The sequence below is a fragment of the Macaca nemestrina genome, chromosome 10 (genome assembly GCF_043159975.1).
Source record: "Macaca nemestrina isolate mMacNem1 chromosome 10, mMacNem.hap1, whole genome shotgun sequence".
NCBI classification, from domain to species: Eukaryota; Metazoa; Chordata; class Mammalia; order Primates; family Cercopithecidae; genus Macaca; species Macaca nemestrina.
The window spans coordinates 11170290-11188857 of NC_092134.1; the positions used below are offsets into that span (position 1 = coordinate 11170290).

At 47.7% G+C, this 18568-nt stretch overlaps 2 protein-coding genes and 1 non-coding gene across 11 annotated transcripts in view; all 3 read right to left on the minus strand.

The window, feature by feature from the left end:
- Positions 1-5974, minus strand: part of CFAP251 (cilia and flagella associated protein 251) — an 84418-nt gene extending 78444 nt beyond the window's left edge. For 5 of the 9 annotated variants that reach the window (XM_071070936.1, XM_071070934.1, XM_071070939.1 and 2 more), the window contains exons 1-3: positions 5816-5969; positions 2683-3122; positions 680-1048 (exon numbers count right to left, since the gene is read on the minus strand). In XM_071070936.1, coding sequence (XP_070927037.1) covers positions 680-1048; positions 2683-3102 — 789 coding nt within the window. In that variant the 5' untranslated portion in view covers positions 3103-3122; positions 5816-5969. Of the gene's footprint in view, positions 1-679; positions 1049-2682; positions 3123-5815 lie in introns of all 9 variants that reach the window. The other 4 variants (XM_071070933.1, XM_071070932.1, XM_071070940.1 and 1 more) reach the window with 4 other exon arrangements.
- A 1898-nt stretch (positions 5975-7872) lies between these two features.
- LOC105494463 (proteasome 26S subunit, non-ATPase 9) overlaps positions 7873-18568 on the minus strand; it is a 28984-nt gene continuing 18288 nt past the window's right edge. The window contains exons 5-6 of the mRNA XM_011762890.3: positions 8577-8665; positions 7873-8239 (exon numbers count right to left, since the gene is read on the minus strand). Of these exons, the coding sequence (XP_011761192.1) occupies positions 8212-8239; positions 8577-8665 (117 nt within the window). The 3' untranslated portion in view covers positions 7873-8211. The remainder of the gene's footprint in view (positions 8240-8576; positions 8666-18568) is intronic.
- On the minus strand, positions 15000-15060 carry LOC112429135 (U7 small nuclear RNA). The gene has a single exon (XR_003021272.1). It is a non-coding gene; the product is annotated as a U7 small nuclear RNA (small nuclear RNA).

Genomic DNA, 18568 nt, shown 5'->3' on the forward strand with positions numbered 1-18568 from the left:
GAGAAAAGCGAAAGGAGAGGGGAGGGGAAGAAGAGGGAGAGGAAGCGAGAAGGAAAGGGGGAGGAGGAAGCTGGGGAGAGGGCCGGAATGGAGTTTGAATCTCCCCCGTGAAATAGCACCCTATGCAACAGACAAACTATGTCTGGAATTTCCTGCCTGCTGAGCAACACCATTGAACCCAGATGCAGCTCTCAAGCTCATGTTCAGTCACACATGTTCCAGTCAGAGCTCTTAACGGAACTTTAAAAGATACAAGTCTAGGCCAGGCGCGGTGGCTCATGCCTGTAATCCCAGCACTTTGAGAGGCCGAAGCAGGTGGACCACCTGAGGTTAGGAGTTCAAGACCAGTCTGGCCAACATGACGAGACCCCATCTCTACTAAAAATACAAAAATTAGCCAGGCTTGGTGGCTCATGCCTGTAATCCCAGCTACTTGGGAGGCTGAGGTACAAGAATCACTTGAACCTGGGAGGCAGAGGCTGCAGTGAGCCAAGATGGCGCCACTGCATTCCAGCCTGGGTGACAGAGCAAGACTCTGTGTAAAAAAAAGAGACACAAGTCTGTTATTAGTTTAAAAAGTATCCTTCTGGTGGTATTCTTTTTCTCCCACATGCATAAAATTCCCCTATTGTGCAACACTCTCAAAGTGCTGGGGGAGATTCAAAAGCATTACACTTACCAAGGGATACACCGGGGCACTTTCATCCCTTTCGAACAGAATGTCCTCTGTGGTGCTGGACACCAGTGACTCCCTGGAGATCCCTGCTTCAGACTGGATGTTGGATACTCTACTTTCTTGTCCCTCCTCTCTGTTTTCTGGCTTCAAATCCCTTCTTTCTCGTCCCAGTTCGTCTTGGAGCATCCAGTCGGTTTTCTCCTCAAGCTCTCCTGAGGGCTGCCTTTCAGGGGAACTAATCTGTTGTTCCTCAGGACTGATTTGATCCAAATCAAGAAATTCAAGTTGTGTGCTTAGGCCTCTTAAAAGCTCATCTGTTTCTGCATCCTCCAATTGTAAGGAAGGCTTTGACTTGCTACCTCTTTGGGCTTTCTTTAAAAAGAAATACAAGATCATGATTCCACATGCAGTACGTGCTGCTACATTCACCATTTATTCTCCTTTTCTATTCCCAGTCAGCCAGTCTCAGTGTTAGCCTCAGCTAGGAATGATGAAATGTTTTTTAAAAGAGGCTGGAACATTTTGTACTTAAAAAACAAAACAAGATAGGGTGCAATGGCTCATGCCTGTAATCCCAACACTTTGGGAGGCCAAGAGGGGAGGATCACTTGAGCCCAGGAGTTCAAGACCAGCCTGGGCAACATAGTGAGTGACACCTTCTCTCTACCCAAAATGAACAAAATTAGCTGGATGTGGTGGTGCATGCCTGTAGTCCCAGCTACCCAGGAGGCTGAGGTAGGAGGATCGCTTGAGCCTGGGAGGTCAAGGCTGCTTGTGAAAGATCATGCCACTGTACTCTAGCCTAGGTGACAAAGTGAGACCCCAGGAAGGAAGGAGGGACAAGAGGAGAGAAGGGAGAGGAAGGGGAGGGGAGGGGAGAGAGAAAAGAAAAAGAGAAAAAATAAAAAGAAAAAAGAAAAGAACAGGACAAACACGGTGTGTTCCAGAGTATTCTTGGCCTACCAGCAGACCCACAATGGCAAAATCATTCTTCTAAGTGGCACTAGTGGTCTCCAAAAGGCTGACTAGTTACAGAGAGTGACCTATTCTTAGGCCACAGCTAAGTTCTCCTACTGGGAGCAGTCTGTGGGAAGCCTACACTCCTATTATCATACCGACTCCATTCTAAGGCGAGCACCTCAGCTGTGGCACCCACCTTCCCCAGGAAACTTTCCCTGGCCATCCTCCAAACTGGGTTAAGAGGCCCTGTTTCATCTCCTGTGCATCTTTCAGTCACTGCACTCATGGGTCTGCCTCCCTACACACCTTAGAGCTCCTTAAAAGAATGGATTGTGGCCGGGCACGGGGGCTCCTAGCACTTTGGGAGGCCGAAGCTGGTGGATCACCTGAGGTCAGGAGTTTGAGACCAGCCTGGTCGACATGAATGAAACTCTGTCTCTACTAAAAATACAAAAAATCTGCCAGGCGTGGTGGCGGACGCCTGTAATCTCAGCTACGCAGGAGGCTAAGGCAGGAGAATCACTTGAACCCAGGAGGCAGAGGTTGCAGTGAGCCGAGATCGCAACATTGCACTCCAGCCGGGGCAACAAGAGTGAAACTCTGTCTCGAAAAAAAAAAAAAAAAGGAATGGATTGTGGCCGGGCATGGTGGCGTGTGCCTGTAATCCTAGCACTTTGGGAGGCCAAGGTGGGCAGATCATTTGAGGTCACATGTTTGAGACCAGTCTGGCCAACATGGTAAGATCGAAATCCCATCTCTACTGAAAATACAAAAAATTAGCTGGGCGTGGTGGCGGATGCCTGTAATCTTAGCTACTCAGGAGACTGAGGCAGGAGAATAGCTTCAACCCAGGAGGCAGAGGTTGCAGTGAGCTGCGATTGTGCCACTGTACTCCAGCCTGGGCGACAGAGTGAGGCTCTGTCTCAAAAAAAAAAAAGGAATGGATTGTATCTTACTTGGTTTTGTGTTCCCATAGTGTGGCCTATACTAAGCATTCAATTAATTATTCTGAATGAATTGACGATTGAATGAAGATGACTACTTACTGGGAAAATTCCTGATGTGATTGACTGGGAATCGGTAATCTGTGTCTCCAAACGGATCATGGACTCTGTGACTTCTTGGGGCTCCACTGTGGTTTCTTCCTGTATTCCTGAAGCCTCCTTCTCCTGGGCTTCTCCAGCCACTTCCTCAGTTTCTTCCATGACAATCTTTTTGTCCTCCTTCCCCTCCTCCTCCTTCTCTTCCTCCTCCTCCTTCTCCTCCTCCTCCTCCTCCTCCCCTCCCTCCTCACCCATTTTCCTCTCCTCCTCCTGAGACTCTCTCCATGCTAATGTGTCATCTTTTGATTCCTGTTGTAGATTTTCTACTTCTTTATAATTAGGATTAGGTTCCTCCTCTGCTTTCATTTCTGTTTCTCCATTTTCTCCTGTTGCTTCTCCGGGAGCTTCTTCTGCATCTGACATTCTTCTCTGTAGAGTTTCCTCTAGAGAGATTTTGACCATAATAACCAGTCAGCCCTCGGCTTCCCATTTCCATCTCCTAGTGCACTAGCCTATTGATGAAATGTGAACAAATGGCTCTGGCCCCTTTCCACAGGATAAAAAGAATGTCATGTTTCTGAACAGGCACGGTGGCTCACGACTGTAATCCCAGCACTTTGGGAGGCCAAGGCAGATGGATCACCTGAGGTCATGAGTTTGAGACCAGCCTGGCCAACATGATGAAATGCTGTTTCTACTAAAAATACAAAAATTAGCTGGGTGTGGTGGTGAGTGTCTGTAATCCCAGCTACTCGGGAGGCTGAGACAGGAGAATTGCTTGAACCTAGGAGGTGGAGGTTGCAGTGAGCCAAGATCTGCCACTGCACTCCAGCCTGGGTGACAAAAGCAAACTTCTATCTCAAAAATAAAAATAAAAAAAGAATGTCATATTTCTGGCCAGGCGCAGTGGCTCACACCTGTAATCCCAACATTTTGGGAGGCTGAGGCAGGAGGATCACTTGAGGTCAAGAGATTGAGACCAGGCCGGGCGCGGTGGCTCACGCCTGTAATCCCAGCACTTTGGGAGGCCGAGGCGGGCGGATCACAAGGTCAGGAGATCGAGACCATGGTGAAACCCCGTCTCTACTAAAAATACAAAAAATTAGCCGGGCGCGGTGGTGGGCGCCTGTAGTCCCAGCTACTCGGGAGGCTGAGGCAGGAGAATGGCGTGAACCCGGGAGGCGGAGCTTGCAGTGAGCTGAGATCCGGCCACTGCACTCCAGCCTGGGCGGCAGAGCGAGACTCCGTCTCAAAAAAAAAAAAAAAAAAAAAGAGATTGAGACCAGCCTGGCCCACAACAGACCAGCCTTCCCACGCATGGCTGGGAAATCTTAAAGTATATGTATTTGTGGCCCAGATCTTAAAAATATTGATCCAGGGCCGGGCGCGGTGGCTCACACCTGTAATCCCAGCACTTTGGGAGGCCAAGACAGGTGCATCACGAGGTCAGGAGATCGAGACCATCCTGGCTAACGCGGTGAAACCCGGTCTCTACTAAAAAAATACAAAAATTAGCCCGGCGCGGTGGTGGGCGCCTGTAGTCCCAGCTATACGGGAGGCTGAGGCAGGAGAATGGCTTGAATCTGGGAGGCGGAGCTTGCAGTGAGTGGAGATGGCACCACTGCACTCCAGCCTGGGCGACAGAGCGAGACTCCGTCTCAAAAAAAAAAAAAAAATATTTTTCCAGGGCCTGTCAACTTTCTAGGAATAAACACCTTGTAGTCTTTTTATCCATTTAAAATATATTCATGGCCGGGCGCGGTGGCTCACGTCTGTAATCCCAGCACTTTGGGAGGCCGAGGCGGGTGGATCACGAGGTCAGGAGTTCGAGACCATCCTGGCTAACATGGTGAAACCCCGTCTCTACTAAAATTACAAAAAATTAGCCGGGCGTGGTGGCGTGCACCTGTAGTCCCAGCTACTCGGGAGGCTGAGGCAGGAGAATGGCGTAAACCCGGGAGGCGGAGCGGAGCTTGCAGTGAGCCGAGATTGTGCCACTGCACTCCAGCCTGGGCGACAGAGCGAGACTCCGTCTCAAAAAAAAAAATATATATATATATATATATATATCTCTATTCATATTCCCACAGGCAGCGAAATGCATAACCCACATATTAGCAATAATTCTAGAAACAGGAATACGAGAAGAAGCAGGGTAGCCTAGTGGTTAAAAGCAAGGGCCTTGCTGTCAGCTTGTCCTAGCATTGAATCCCATTTCCCCCATGTACTTGTTCTGTGACCTTGGGCAAGTCACTTTATCCCTCAGAGTCTACATTTTCTCATGGGCAAAATAAAAAGAATAATCCTAAATTCTAGGGTTGTTGTAGAGAACAGATAACATATAAAATGCTCAACACAATTCTGGCACATACAGCTTGAAAAAGTGGTAGCAATTGTTATTATTCGAGAGAAAAGCAACCCTAATGCAAAAAAATGAACAGTTTGAAAGCCTTCTGACATATTCTCTCATTTATTCCTTACAACAAACAAGAGTTTGAACTAGGAAAACAATAAGGATGGATACTTTATCCCTAAAGAGTTGGACCCAGAACAAAAAAAAATCCCCACATTTTCGGTGACATTAGAATAAGAGAACTCAACTCTTTGAAACTACAGTCCCAAAGAGTACAGGGTAGTAAAGGTATTTCTATTTCTTAATTTCTTTCTCGGCACTAAATGTATCAGCTCCTCAAATTCATCTCTGGTAAATAAAATAAAATAAAATAAATAATGAACGAATAAATGAGTTTGAGGCTCTGAGAGGTGAAGTGACTTATTCAAGATGACACCGCTAGTAAGAAAGAGATCTCTGTGGCACTTAGTTTCTCCAGCTGAAAAATTACTGCTGATTCCTGTCTAGGGCTCTGACCACCGAGCCTCTTCTGACTGAGCCCAACTTCGCCGGAGCATCTGGACAGCCGGGTTGGAGCCGCAGGGGTTTGGGGCAGAGGTGCCAGGTGCGTGGCTCTGCAGGGGAATTAAAGCCCAGGTGCGGCCTCTGCCCCCAACTCAGGTCTCCCTGGAGCCGCCCCAGGCCCCACAAGGGCAGGTCGGGTGAGCGCCCCACAAGGGGCGCCAGACCCCGCCAGGCCAGGGCCACCTCGCCAGGGCCGCGTGGCCTCCGTCCCGGACTTACAGAGAGCACCCACCCCGGTCTTCAAAAGGCCGGAGTCGTCCCACCGCCTGGACCCCTCAGCCACCTCCCGGGCGTCTTTCCAGCGGCAGCCACCTTCTCCACCAGCTCCCTAGTTCTGGTTACCACCCAAGCCCCGTCCCCATGGCAACCGCCGCCGCCGGAAGCGACAGGCCCTAAAGGACAGGCAGGGCGGTGGTCACGTGCCCAGGAAGCGGTGACGAGCGTGGCCGACGCGCCCCCTGCCGGTCGCTGACGGCATAGGCTTTCCTCGCTTTTCTCTCCTTCCTGCGCTCGCGCGATCCCCACCTTTTCACATGGTCCCGTCCCCTGAGAAGCTGCAGCAGCCAATACTGCCAATTTTTACTTTCCACAACCTTGGCAAGATGGGGTGGAGTAGTATGAACTCGGATACAATTCTCTTTTCCAAAAGCAAACTGAATTTCCAGGTCTCATGGATGCAGCACACAACTGTCCTGCCCGCCTCCTCACCGGGCACCGCGTGTAGGAGACAATTCCAGCTGGCTGAGGGCAGATACGACACAGGGTGCACCAGCTTGCAGTTCTCAGCACAAGGCGTTTCTGCAAAACCAGTCTGGCTAAACCTATTAGGATCATTCCACGTCAAAGTGGCTCTCCACTAACATCTCATGGAAGACGGCAACAGGTGGCCACATGGGTTTCCACTGGGAGCCCTGCGGGAAACCAGCCAGAGCCACTGAGGCAGAAGGCTGTCTGCTGCTGTCATTTGAGGAGAATGTGAATAATTCTCCCTGCCCACAATGCCACGCCCCAGTGATGGTAATTTGATTAATAGGCATACATCTCAAAATAAAAAAGGATAAACTGAGGCAAGCTGTTTTTATTATAGTCAGAAACTTTATAAAATAGAGACTGGAAAATACTTGGAATTAGAACATGCAATTTAAACAGCAAACACTGGTAAACACAGCATGTCTGTGGCTACCAGAGGGGAATACGTGTGGCTGCTGGGTCAAATAGAGTTTGAGGGAATTCGCCCAATAGGAGGGCTTTGGAATTGAGTGTGAGAATCTGTGGCTGGAAGCACACAGCAATACTGATCCCATCAAGGCGAGCTGGTATCTGTATCCAACCACAGCAAAACCAGTCCCAAGGAATACAGGGCTTGCTTGGCAGAACTGCCAAAACAGAAAGTGGTGTGCAAGAACTGGGGAAATGAACACTGATACCACGGAGAGGAGAAAATAATTTAAAGCATCGGCAGGAATCGCTGAGACCCATTTTACCATCTTAAAAGAGACAAAAAATAAAAGGGAGGAAGAATAAGCATTTTCAAGAGGTCTGATCTACTCATTCCTATCCACACCTCAGCGGTTTACAAAATAGCGCTGATCTCAAGGCATAGCCAGGAGGCTCAAGTATAAAAAGTCGAACTAGCAGTGGGCTGGGCGCAGTGGCTCATGCCTGTGATCCCAGCACTTTAGGAGGCCAAGGCAGGAGGACTGCTTGAGCCCAGGAATTCGAGACCAACCTAGTCAACACAGGGAGACCCTCTCTCTACAAAAAATAAATTAGCTATGCATGGTGGTGCACGCCTGTGGTCCCAGATACTTGGGTGGCCGAGGTAGTGCCCAGAGGGTCAAGGCTTCCGTGAACCTTTATCACAACACTGCACTCCAGTCTGGGTGACAAAGCAGGACCTTTTCTCCAAAAAACAAAATGGAGGGGTTCTTATTACTTAATTGAAAGGAGCTTCCTGCCCTCTGGAGAGCTTGCTTCCTCCTAAAGAGGAAGCTGACACGACACCACACTGGGCCACCTGGGGAACCTCCAGGCTTTCCCTGTTCTCCAAAGGGAGCTACTATGGCCCTAGCGGCCCAGCTGCTGAGGAAGCATGGAACTACTTAGCAATTTCCGTATCCACAGCAGCAAGGCCTCAGTGCAAAGAAATATGTTGGTCAAAGCCGGACTTCACAATTGCTAGCTTGTTTTGCCCAACTTTCTATGAAGCTCTTCTGACCCCTTCTGAGCTTTGGTTTGAGAGGGTCATAAGAAATTCAGTTGGGGTGACAACAGGGTCATATCAGCACTGTAAAACTCTTTATTAAAAATAATCATCATCATCACACCAGTACCTGCCGGAATAACTTCCGCCCACTTGCCCACAGTTCCTATTTAGGGAATTCCTATTCAGGGCCGTGGCCTAATTTGCGAAAGAGGCCAAGCATAAGTTTTTAAGAATGTCTTAATCCAGGGAGATTACACTAGTGGGCCACAGCACTGCCACCACCCAGAAGTTCAGGCTACAAGCCTCTTCCAGATCCTTATGCTTCAGGGAGAGAAGACAAGGAGGAAATCCCTAGACCCAAGTCCAGGGCAAGGGAAGATGCTTTCCTGTTACTGTTCCTCAGGGACAATCATCTTTGCAGAGGAATAATGTTGCACCTGGAAGAAAGAAGAAAAGGAATGGCGTAAGTTTGGAGGCTCCCTATAGGAAGGTCAGAGGCCGAGCCCTTCTGACCTTTTCACCAATGTTCTTTCATTCTTTTAAATCAAATGCCCAGTGCATGAATGAACCGGAGAGTCCCAGGAGAGACATTGGGGCTCCCTCTGCTTCTACAGCTGTAGTCTCGTTCCTACCACGAGGATTTATCTGCAGTTTCCAAACGAACTGGGGATTCCCATTATTCCCCAATGTCTCCCCAGCCTTCCCCTCCAGCTTCACGTTTAACAAACACTCAAATGATGCCCCAGTGAGAATGAACAGAAACAGACACTTTACCCCAGCAGTCCTTTTCCTGCCCAACGTGTTGGAACAAGTCTAAGCTGGTGTTTCTCCCCGCTGCGGATCACCGTCACATTCAGGGGCTTCTGAAAAGAAAATAAGCTCGTTTTGTGTTCAGCCTTGTTAGTACTCACAGTTACAGGCTAAAATGCTGAGATCCCATTTTTTGCCTATCAAATTGGTAAAGATTTTCATTTTCAGCATAATCCTGTGGTTGGCGAGAAGGTAGGGAACATGGCACTGCGCTCTCAGGGCAGCCAGGGTGCTGACCTTAGTACCATCTTCCTCAAAAACTACGTGTCCCCCCACCAACAATTTTTAAAAGGTATGTCCAAGGTACATAGTACACAATTACAAGATGACATACAAATGAAGTGTTCATTCCAGGGCTGTGTAGAAATCCAAAAACTGAGAACATCAGAAATGTCCATCAATAGGTATTGTTCAAATACAGTACAGAGAATGAAGGGTTTTAGTCAAAACAAAACAAAAACCCCACCAAAGTATGAACCTATTTGATAGCATTTTATTTTCTTTGTTTCTTTCCTTCTTTTTGAGACAGAGTCTCACTCTATCACCCAGGCTGGAGTGCAGTGGCGCAATCTTGGCTCACTGCAACCTCTGCTTCCCAGGTTCTAGCAATTCTCGTGCCTCAGCCTCCCAAGTAGCTGGGACTACAGGCGCCCACCACCACACCTGGCTAATTTTTATATTTTTAGTAAAGATGGGGTTTCACTATGTTTTGCCAGGATGGTCTCAGAACTCCTGATCTCAGGTCATCCACCCGCCTCGGCCTCCCAAAGTGCTGGGATTACAGGCGTGAGCCACCGCACCCGGCCAATAATATTTTCTAAAAGGACACCTGTGTTGCTCTAGCATGTGAAGTTTTCTGGAAGAACATGGAAAAACTTGTTACGAGTGGTTACATCCAGAGAGGATTAGTCCTTTGGAATAAGAAGATGTTTACTTTTATATATTTCCATATCATTAATTTTTTAACCATGAGTATGTATTGCTTTATTTTTCTGAGATAGAGTCTTGCTTTGTTGCTCAGGCTGGAGAGTAGTGGTGCAATCTCAGCTCACCACAACCTCAGTCTCCCAGGTTCAAGCGATTCTCATGCCTCAGCCTCCTGAGTAGCTGGGACTACAGGCATGCAGCATCATGCTCAGCTAATTTTTTATGTGTATTTAGTAGAGACAGGGTTTTGCCATATTGGCCAGCCTGGTCTCAAACTCCTGGGCTCAAGTGATCTGCCCACCTCAGCATCCCAAAGTGCTGGGATTTTGGGTGTGTGCCACCATACCTAGCATGTTTTTTTTTTTGAGATGGGTTCTCTGTCGCGTAGGCTGGAGTGCAGTGGCACAATCTTGGCTCACTGCAACCTCTGCCTCCCGGGTTCAAGCGATTCTCCTGCCTCAGCCTCCTGAGTAACTGGGATTACAGGCACACGCCACCACACCCGGATAATTTTTGTATTTTTAGTAGAGATGGGGTTTCACCATGTTGTCCAGGCTGGTCTTCAACTCCTGATCTCAGGTGATCCACCCACCTCGGCCTCCAAAGTGCTGGGATTACAGGCATGAGCCACCGCACCCAGCCTGTATATAGTACTTTAATTTAAAAAATTAAAATTAAAGCGGGGGGAGTACATACCAAAGAAAATTACAAATTAAAATACGATATCCAGGCATGGTGGCTCATGCCAGTAATCCTAGCACTTTGGGAGGCAGGAAGATCACTTGTGCCTAGGAGTTGAAGACCAGGCTGGGCATGGTGAAACCCTGACTCTACAAAAAGTATAAAGATTAGCGAGGCATGGTGATGTGCACCTATAGTCCCAGTTACTTGGGGGGCTGAGGCAGGAGGATTGCTCAAGTCTGGGAGGTCGAGGCTGCAGTGAGCTGTGACTGCACCACTGCACTCCAGCCTGGGCAATGTAGTAAGACCCCGTCTCAAAAAAATAAAAATAATCAAAACAAGATGCCACCAAAATCTAAAACTTCTATGTATCAAATGACACTAGAACAGAGTGAAAAGGCAACCCACATGACAGGAGAATATACATGCATGCTGGGTACGGTGGCTCACGCCTGTAATCCCAATACTTTCAGGGGCCCAGGCAGGAGGATTGCTTCAGCTCAAAAGTTCAAGACCAGCCAGGCAACAGAGGGAGATCTCGTCTTTACAAAAAGTATATATATTTTTTTAATCAGCCAGGTTTGATGGCGCACATCTGTAGTCCCAGCTACTTGGGAGGCTGAGGTGGGAGGATCACTTGAGCCCAGAAGCTCAAGGCTGCAGTGAGCCATGAATGTACCACTGCACTCCAGCCTGGGTGACAGAGCGAGAGTCTGTCTTAAAAAAAAAAAAAGAAAGAAAGAAAAAAGAAAATACATGCAAATCATATATCTAATAAGGATTTAATATCCAGAACATATGAAGAACTCCTATACCTCAACATCAACAAAAAATCTGATTAGAATATGAGTAGGCCTGGCACAGTGGCTCATGCCTGTAATCCCAGCACTTTTGGAGGCCGAGACGGGTGGATCACGAGGTCAGGAAATCGAGACCATCCTGGCTAACACAGTGAAACCCCATCTCTACCGAAAATACAAAAAATTAGCCAGGCGTGGTAGTGGGCGCCTGTAGTCCCAGCTACTCGGGAGGCTGAGGCAGGAGAATGGCGTGAACCCGGGAGGTGGAGCTTGCAGTGAGCTGAGATCGCACCACTGCACTCCAGCCTGGGCGACAGAGCGAGACTCCGTCTCGGAAAAAAAAAAAAAAAAAAGTTCATATATTAAAGTTAAAAAAAATTTTAGAAACCTTAAACATAGAATGACCACATGATGCAGCAATTAAATTTCTGGGCACATATACAATGAAATGAAAGCAGGGATTTGAACAGATATTGGTACAACCATGTTCACAGCAGCACTGTTCACAACAAAAAGGTGTAAGCAATCCCAGTGTCCACTGACTAATGAATGGATAAAAATAATGTGGTGCATACATACAGTAGAATATTATACAGCCTTTAAAAGGAAGGAAATTCTGACATATGCTGTAACACAGATGAACCTTGAAGACATTATGCTAAGTGAAATAAGCCAGAAAAAAACTATACAGTATCCTGTAATCCCAGCACTTTGGCAGGCAGAGTTTAAGTCCAGCCTGGCCAACATGGCAAAACCTCATCTCTACTAAAAATACAAAAATTAGCCGTGCCTGGTGGCAGGCGCCTGTAGTCCCAGCTACTCGGGAGGCTGAGGCAAGAGAATGGCATGAACCCAGGAGGCGGAGTTTGCAGTGAGCCAAGATGGTGCCGCTGCACTCCAGCCTGGGCGATAGAGCGAGACTCTATCTCAAAAAAAAAAAAAAAAAATTAGCTGTGCCTAGTGGCACACGCCTGTAGTCCCAGCTACTCAGGGAGGCTAAGACAGAAGAATGGCTCAAACCTGGGAGGTGGAGGGTGCAGTGAGTGGAGATTGCGCCACTGCACTCCAGCCTGGGCAACAGAGCGAGACACCATCTCAAAAACAAAACAACACAAAAAAAACTATACAGAATGTAAAGATTTCACCTAGATGAGGTCCCTGGAGTAGTCAAATTCATAGAGACAGAAAGTAGGATGGTGGGTGCCAGGGGCTGTGGAAAGTGGGAATGGAGAGTTAGTGTTTAATGGAGATTGGGTTTCAGTTTAGGAGGGTGAAAAAGTTCTGGAGATGGGAGATGGGTGGGGTGATGTTTGTAAAACAATGTGAACATACTTAATGCCACTAAAGCGTAGATTTTTTAATGGTTAAAATGGTAATTTTTTTTTTTTTTTTTTTTTTTGAGACAAAGTTTCGCTCTTGTCACCCAGGCTGGAGTGCAATGGCGCGATCTCGGCTCACTGCAACCTCTGCCTCCCGGGTTCAAGCAATTCTCCTGCCTCAGCCTTCAGAGTAACTGGGATTACAGGTGCCCGCTAGGACGCCCGGCTAATTTTGTATTTATAGTAGAGATGGGGTTTCACCATGCTGGTCAGGCTGGTCTCCAGCTCCTGACCTCAGGTGATCCGCCCACCTGGGCCTCCCAAACTGCTGGGATTATAGGCGTCAGCCACCGCTCCCAGCCTAAAATGGTAATTTTTTTTATTATATATATATTTACCACACACAAAAAAAAATATGTCAGGTTTATCAGTGGAATCTCTAAATCTAAGAAAATACAGCATAGGCCAGGCACAGTAGCTCATGCCTGTAATCCCAGCACTTTGGGAGGCCAAGGCAGGAGGATCATGAGGTCAAGAGATCGAGACTGTCCTGGCCAACATGGTGAAATTCCGTCTCTACTAAAAATACAAAAATTAGCTGGGCGTGGTGGCAGGCATCTGTAGTCCCAGCTACTCAGGAGGCTGAGGCAGGAGAATCGCTTGAACCCAGGAGGTGGAGGTTGCAGTGAGCTGAGATCACGCTACTGCACTCCAGCCTGGTGACAGAGCGAGACACCATCGCAAAAAAAAAAAAAAAGTCATTTCCTACCAGATTGTCAAAGAATACCTATGTCATTGCCGAAGACTATAATATAGTTGGGAGGGCTAGAAACAGATGCACTCATGGGTGCTACTTGAGAGAACGTGCACTGGCACAAGCTTCTTGGAGGACACCTTGACAAGATCTATGAAGGGTAAATGTGCACTGCCTTTAACTCGGTAATGACACGTCTAGCAACACGGCAGAAATTCTCCCACAGGCAAGGATACTCACTACACCACTGTTTGTTATGGCCAAACACTGGAAACAACCTAAATGTTGAATATGGGAGGCTGGCTAAGTAAAAGATGGTGAACCGACCAATGGGATATGGTGGGATCATTCAAAGGAATGAAGATACACATGTGCTGACACAGAATTCCCTTCAAAGTGGGCAGAAATGCAGAGCAACATGTACACTAGGCCTTTTCTGTGTCATCTTTGTCAAAAAGCAATCACAGCTAGGCGTGGCGGCTCATGCTTAATAATCCCAGTGTTTTGAGGGGCTGAGGCCGGAGGCTCATTTGAGCCCAGGAGTTTTAGACCGGCCTGGGCAACATAGCAAGACCCTGTCTCTATAAAATGAAAAAAAAATTAGCCGGGCATGGTGGTGCACACCTGTAGTCCCAGCTACCTGGGAGGCCAAGGCAGGAGGATTGCTCAAGCCCTGGAGTTTGAGGCTGCAGTGAGTTATGATTGCACCACTGCACTCCAGCATGGGCAGCAGAGAGAGAGATCCTGTCCTAAAAAAAAAAAAAAAAAAAAGCAGTGGCTGTAGACACATGCACCCACATGCGGAAACTGTGAGGGACATACTCATGTGCTTCCAGTTCTGTCAATGACACCCCTGGGCAGGCTGGAAACCTGGAGGCCTCCTTGACATACTCCATCAGGTTAAGGCTCATGGATTTTACATCCTAAATGTCTCTCTGATTGGCCCCTCCCTCCACCCCATTTGTCACAGCCACCATCCTCTCTTGACTGACTGCTACAACTCTATCACCCTCCAATCTGTTCTCTACTTAACATCCAGAGAAGGCTTCTTACCCCTGTCACCCCCCAACCTGGAACTATGCGGTGGCTCCCTTCTGCACCTCAGGAAAAATACAGCACAATCTTTACTAAGGACCACAGGCCTGACCTTAACACCTCCCCGCCTCGCCTCCTCCCCTTCTCTCCATTCTGCTCTGGGCTCCACCCTCCTCTGAGTTCTTTGATCCTCCCACCCCAGGGCCTAAGAAGGATTTTCTCCCTGCCAGCTTTCCCCAGACCAGAGAAACTTCTATACACATCTGAAGGTCACTTCCTGAGGAACACTCCTTCAATCCCAAACCAAATCAGGGTCCCATGATTGACTCTCTGAGCTTCTTAACACTCTTCCTTCCTAACACTTATCAGTGTTCATCATTATACAGCTGTGATTACTTGATTAAGGCCTGGCTCCCCCACCAAAGCACTCCCAAGGCAAGGACCCTATTTGTTTCATTCCCCATTACAGCTCCAGTACCTTGCCCAGGACCCAGCATGTGTAGTGGAAGGCACTAAGGAAGGGAGAGACACAGGACTTTTTAAAAAATTATTTTGGGGTCAGGCACGGTGGCTCATGCCTATAATCCCAGCACTTTGAGAGGCCGAAGCAGGTGGATCACCTGAGGTCAGGAGTTAGAGACCAGCCTGACCAACATGGAGAAACTCCATCTCTACTAAAAATACAAAATTAGCCAGGCTTGGAGGTGCATGCCTGTAATCCCAGCTACTCGAGAGGCTGAGGCAGGAGAACTGCTTGAACCCAGGAGGCAGAGGTTGCAGTGAGCCAAGATAGCGCCATTGCACTCCAGCCTGGGCAACAAGAGCGAAACTCTGTCTCAAAAAAAAAAAATAAATAATTCTTTTGGGAGGAGGGGGCATTTCCAGTGATGATCGGAAAACCTGGTAGACAAATTCTTAGAGCTGTAACACTAGGACTTTTATTTGTAAATACAATTGCACTATGTGATTTTAAGGATAAATGTATATTTTATTTATTTGAGACAGGGTCTCACTCTATCATCTAGGCTGGAGTGCAGTGGGGTGACCTTGGCTTACTGTACCCGTGAACTCCTGGGGTCAAGTGTTCCTCCTGTCTCAGCCTCCAGAGCAGCTGGGGCTACAGGCACATGCTACCATGATTGGCTAATTTTTTTTTTAATATTTTGGGGAGAGACAGTCTCGCAATATTGCCCAGGCTGGTCTAAAACTCCTGGCCTCAAGTGATCCTCCCGCCTTGGCCTCCCAAAGTGTTGGGAATACAGGCAGGAGCCACTGCAACCAGCCTATTTTTATCACTGAGACATAATTTGCATACAATAAAATTCACCATTTAAAAATATACAATTAAGTTAGTTTTAGTATATTCAGAGTTCACTATATTCAATGTAGTTAGTATAAACAACCACCACTATCTAATTCTGGATCATTTTCATCACCCAAAAAGAAATCTCTTATCCATCAACAGTCACTTACATTTTTTTTTTTTTTTTTTTTTTTGAGACGGAGTCTGGCTCTGTCGCCCTGGCTGGAGTGCAGTGGCCGGATCTCAGCTCACTGCAAGCTCCGCCTCCCGGGTTTACGCCATTCTCCTGCCTCAGCCTCCCGAATAGCTGGGACTACAGGCGCCCACCACCTCGCCCGGCTAGTTTTTTGTATTTTTTAGTAGAGACGGGGTTTCACCGTGTTAGCCAGGATGGTCTCAATCTCCTGACCTCGTGATCCACCCGTCTCGGCCTCCCAAAGTGCTGGGATTACAGGCTTGAGCCACCGCGCCCGGCCAGTCACTTACATTTTTTTAAAGATTTTTTTCCTCTTGAAACTGTATGCATTTGATCTAGAAATCCCACCTGCAAAAAGTTTGTTAAAGAAGGCTGGGTGTCGGGAGGCAGAGGTTGCAGTGAGCTGAGCAGAGGTTGAGCTGAGATAGCACCACTGTACTCCAGCCTGGGCAACAGAGCAAGACTCCATCTCCGAAAAAAAAAAAGGGCTGGGCACAGTGGCTCATGCCTGTAATCCCAGCACTTTGGGAGGTCGAGGCAGGTGGATCACCTGAGGTCAGGAGTTCAAGACCAGCCTGGCCAACATGGTGAAACCCCATCTCTACTAAAAATACAAAAAATTAGCTGGGTGTGGTGACGGGCGCCTATAATCCCAGTTACTCGGAGGCTGAGGCAGGAGAATCGCTTGAACCTGGGAGGCAGAGGTTGCAGTGAGCTGAGATCATGCCATTGCACTTCAGCGTAGGCAACAAGAGAAAAACTCTGTCTCAAAAAAAATTAAAAAAGAAATAGAAATGGATCTGCAAGAGTGCTAATCTTCACAAAACTGCAAACTATCTAAATGTCTCACAATAGAACACTGTGAGGTTGTTTTTTGTGTGTGTGTGTGTGTGTGTTTTTTTTTTTTACACAGAGCTTCACTCTGTCACCCAGGCTGGGGTGCAGTGGCGTGATCTCAGCACACTGCAACCTCTGCCTCCTGGGTTCAAGCGATTCTCCTGCCTCAGCCTCCCAAGTAGCTGAGGAGTGCCAACACACCCGGCTAATTTTTTTTTTTTTTCGAGATGGAGTCTCGTTCTGTGGCCCAGGCCAGAGTGCAGTGGCGCAATCTCAGCTCACTGCAACCTCCGCCTCCCAGGTTCAAGTGATTCTCCTGCCTCGGCAGCCCAAGTAGCTGGGACTACAGGCACGCACCACCACACCCGGCTAATTTTTTTTTTTTTTTTTTAGTAGAGATGGGGTTTTACCATGTTGGGCAGGATGGTCTCGATCTCATGACCTTGTGATCTGCCCACTTTGGCCTCTTAAAGTGCTGGGATTACAGGTGTGAGCCACCATGCCTGGCCTAATTTTGTATTTTTAGTAGAGATGGGGTTTCACCATGTTGGCCAGGCTGGTCTCAAACTCCTGACCTCAGGTGATCCACTCGCCTCAGCCTCCCAAAGTGCTGGGATTACAGGCATGAGCCACCATGCTAGGCAAGGTTTTTTTTTTTCTTGACTCACAAAACAGATTCTTGATTCTCCAGCTGAGCTCAGGTCCCCTGAGGGAATGAGGCTGAAGCCAGGGAGGCCCTACTCACAACACGCGACCTTCTCCATCCTCCAGCCCACCAAGACAGCTCAGCTTTTATCCAATGACATCTTGGAATTCCCCGAGAAATTTCACATGAAGAAAAAATTCGTTTTGCTTAAAATTGAATAACTTCTTTTATAAAGAAGGATTTATAGGCCTACAAGGAAGCTGAGAATACATTTAACTGGAAAAGACAGATTAAAACCCAGCAGCTCTTCTCAGTAAGGACAAAAAACTGGAAACAACCTAAACATCCCTCACTAGTAAGCGGAAAAATAATCTGTGGTCCAGCTACACCCTGCAGTACTACTTAGTAATCAAAAGGAACAAATTAGGCCAGGGATGGTGGCTCACACCTGTAATCCTAGCACTTTGGGAGGCCAAGGCAGGTGGATGACCTCAGGTCAGGAGTTCAAGACCAGACTGGCCAACATGGTGAAAGCCCCATCTCTACTAAAAATACAAAATTAGCCAGGTGTGGTGGCAGGCACCTGTAATCCCAGCTACTAGGGAGGCTGAGGCAGGAGAATTGCTTGAACCCGGGAGGCAGAGGATGCAGTAAGCCGAGATTGCGCCATTGCACTCCAGTCTGGGTAACAGAGTGAGACTCTGTCTCAAAAAAAAAAAAAAAGAGAGAAATGAATTACAGATCCACACAAGAGACAGAAGTCTCAGAATCCACTGTGCTGAGTGAAGAACATCAGACTCAAAAGGCAATATATTGTTTGGTTTTTCTCTCTATGACATTCTGGAAGTTGACGGGGAGGGATTAACTACAAAGAAACCTGAGGCAATTTTTACGGGGTGATGGAATGCTCTCCACCTTCATCGTGGTGGCAATGACATATTACATACATTTGTGAAAACTCACGGGAATGGCCAGGTACAGTGGCTCACTCCTGTAATCCCAGCACTCTGGGAGGGAGGTGGGTGAATCACCTGAGGTTAGGAGTTCGAGACCAGCCTGGCCAACATGGTGAAACCCTGTCTCTACTAAAAATAAAAAAAAATTAGCTGGGTGTGGTGGTGGGCGCCTATAATCCCCACTACTTAGGAGACTGAGGCTGGAAAATCACTTGAACCCGGGAGGCAGAGGTTGCAGTGAGCCGAGATCATGCCACTGCACTCCAGACTGCACAAAAGAGCAAAACTCAATCTCAAAAAAAAAAAAAAAAAGAAAAGAAAACTCAACTGGGTGCGGTGGCTCACACCTGTAATCCCAGCCAGCACTTTGGGAGGCTGAGGCGGGTGGATCACAAGGTCAGGACATTGAGACCATTCTGGCTAACATGGTGAAACCCCGTCTCTACTAAAAATACAAAAAAATTAGCTAGGCGTGGTGGCGGGCGCCTGTAATCCCAGAGCT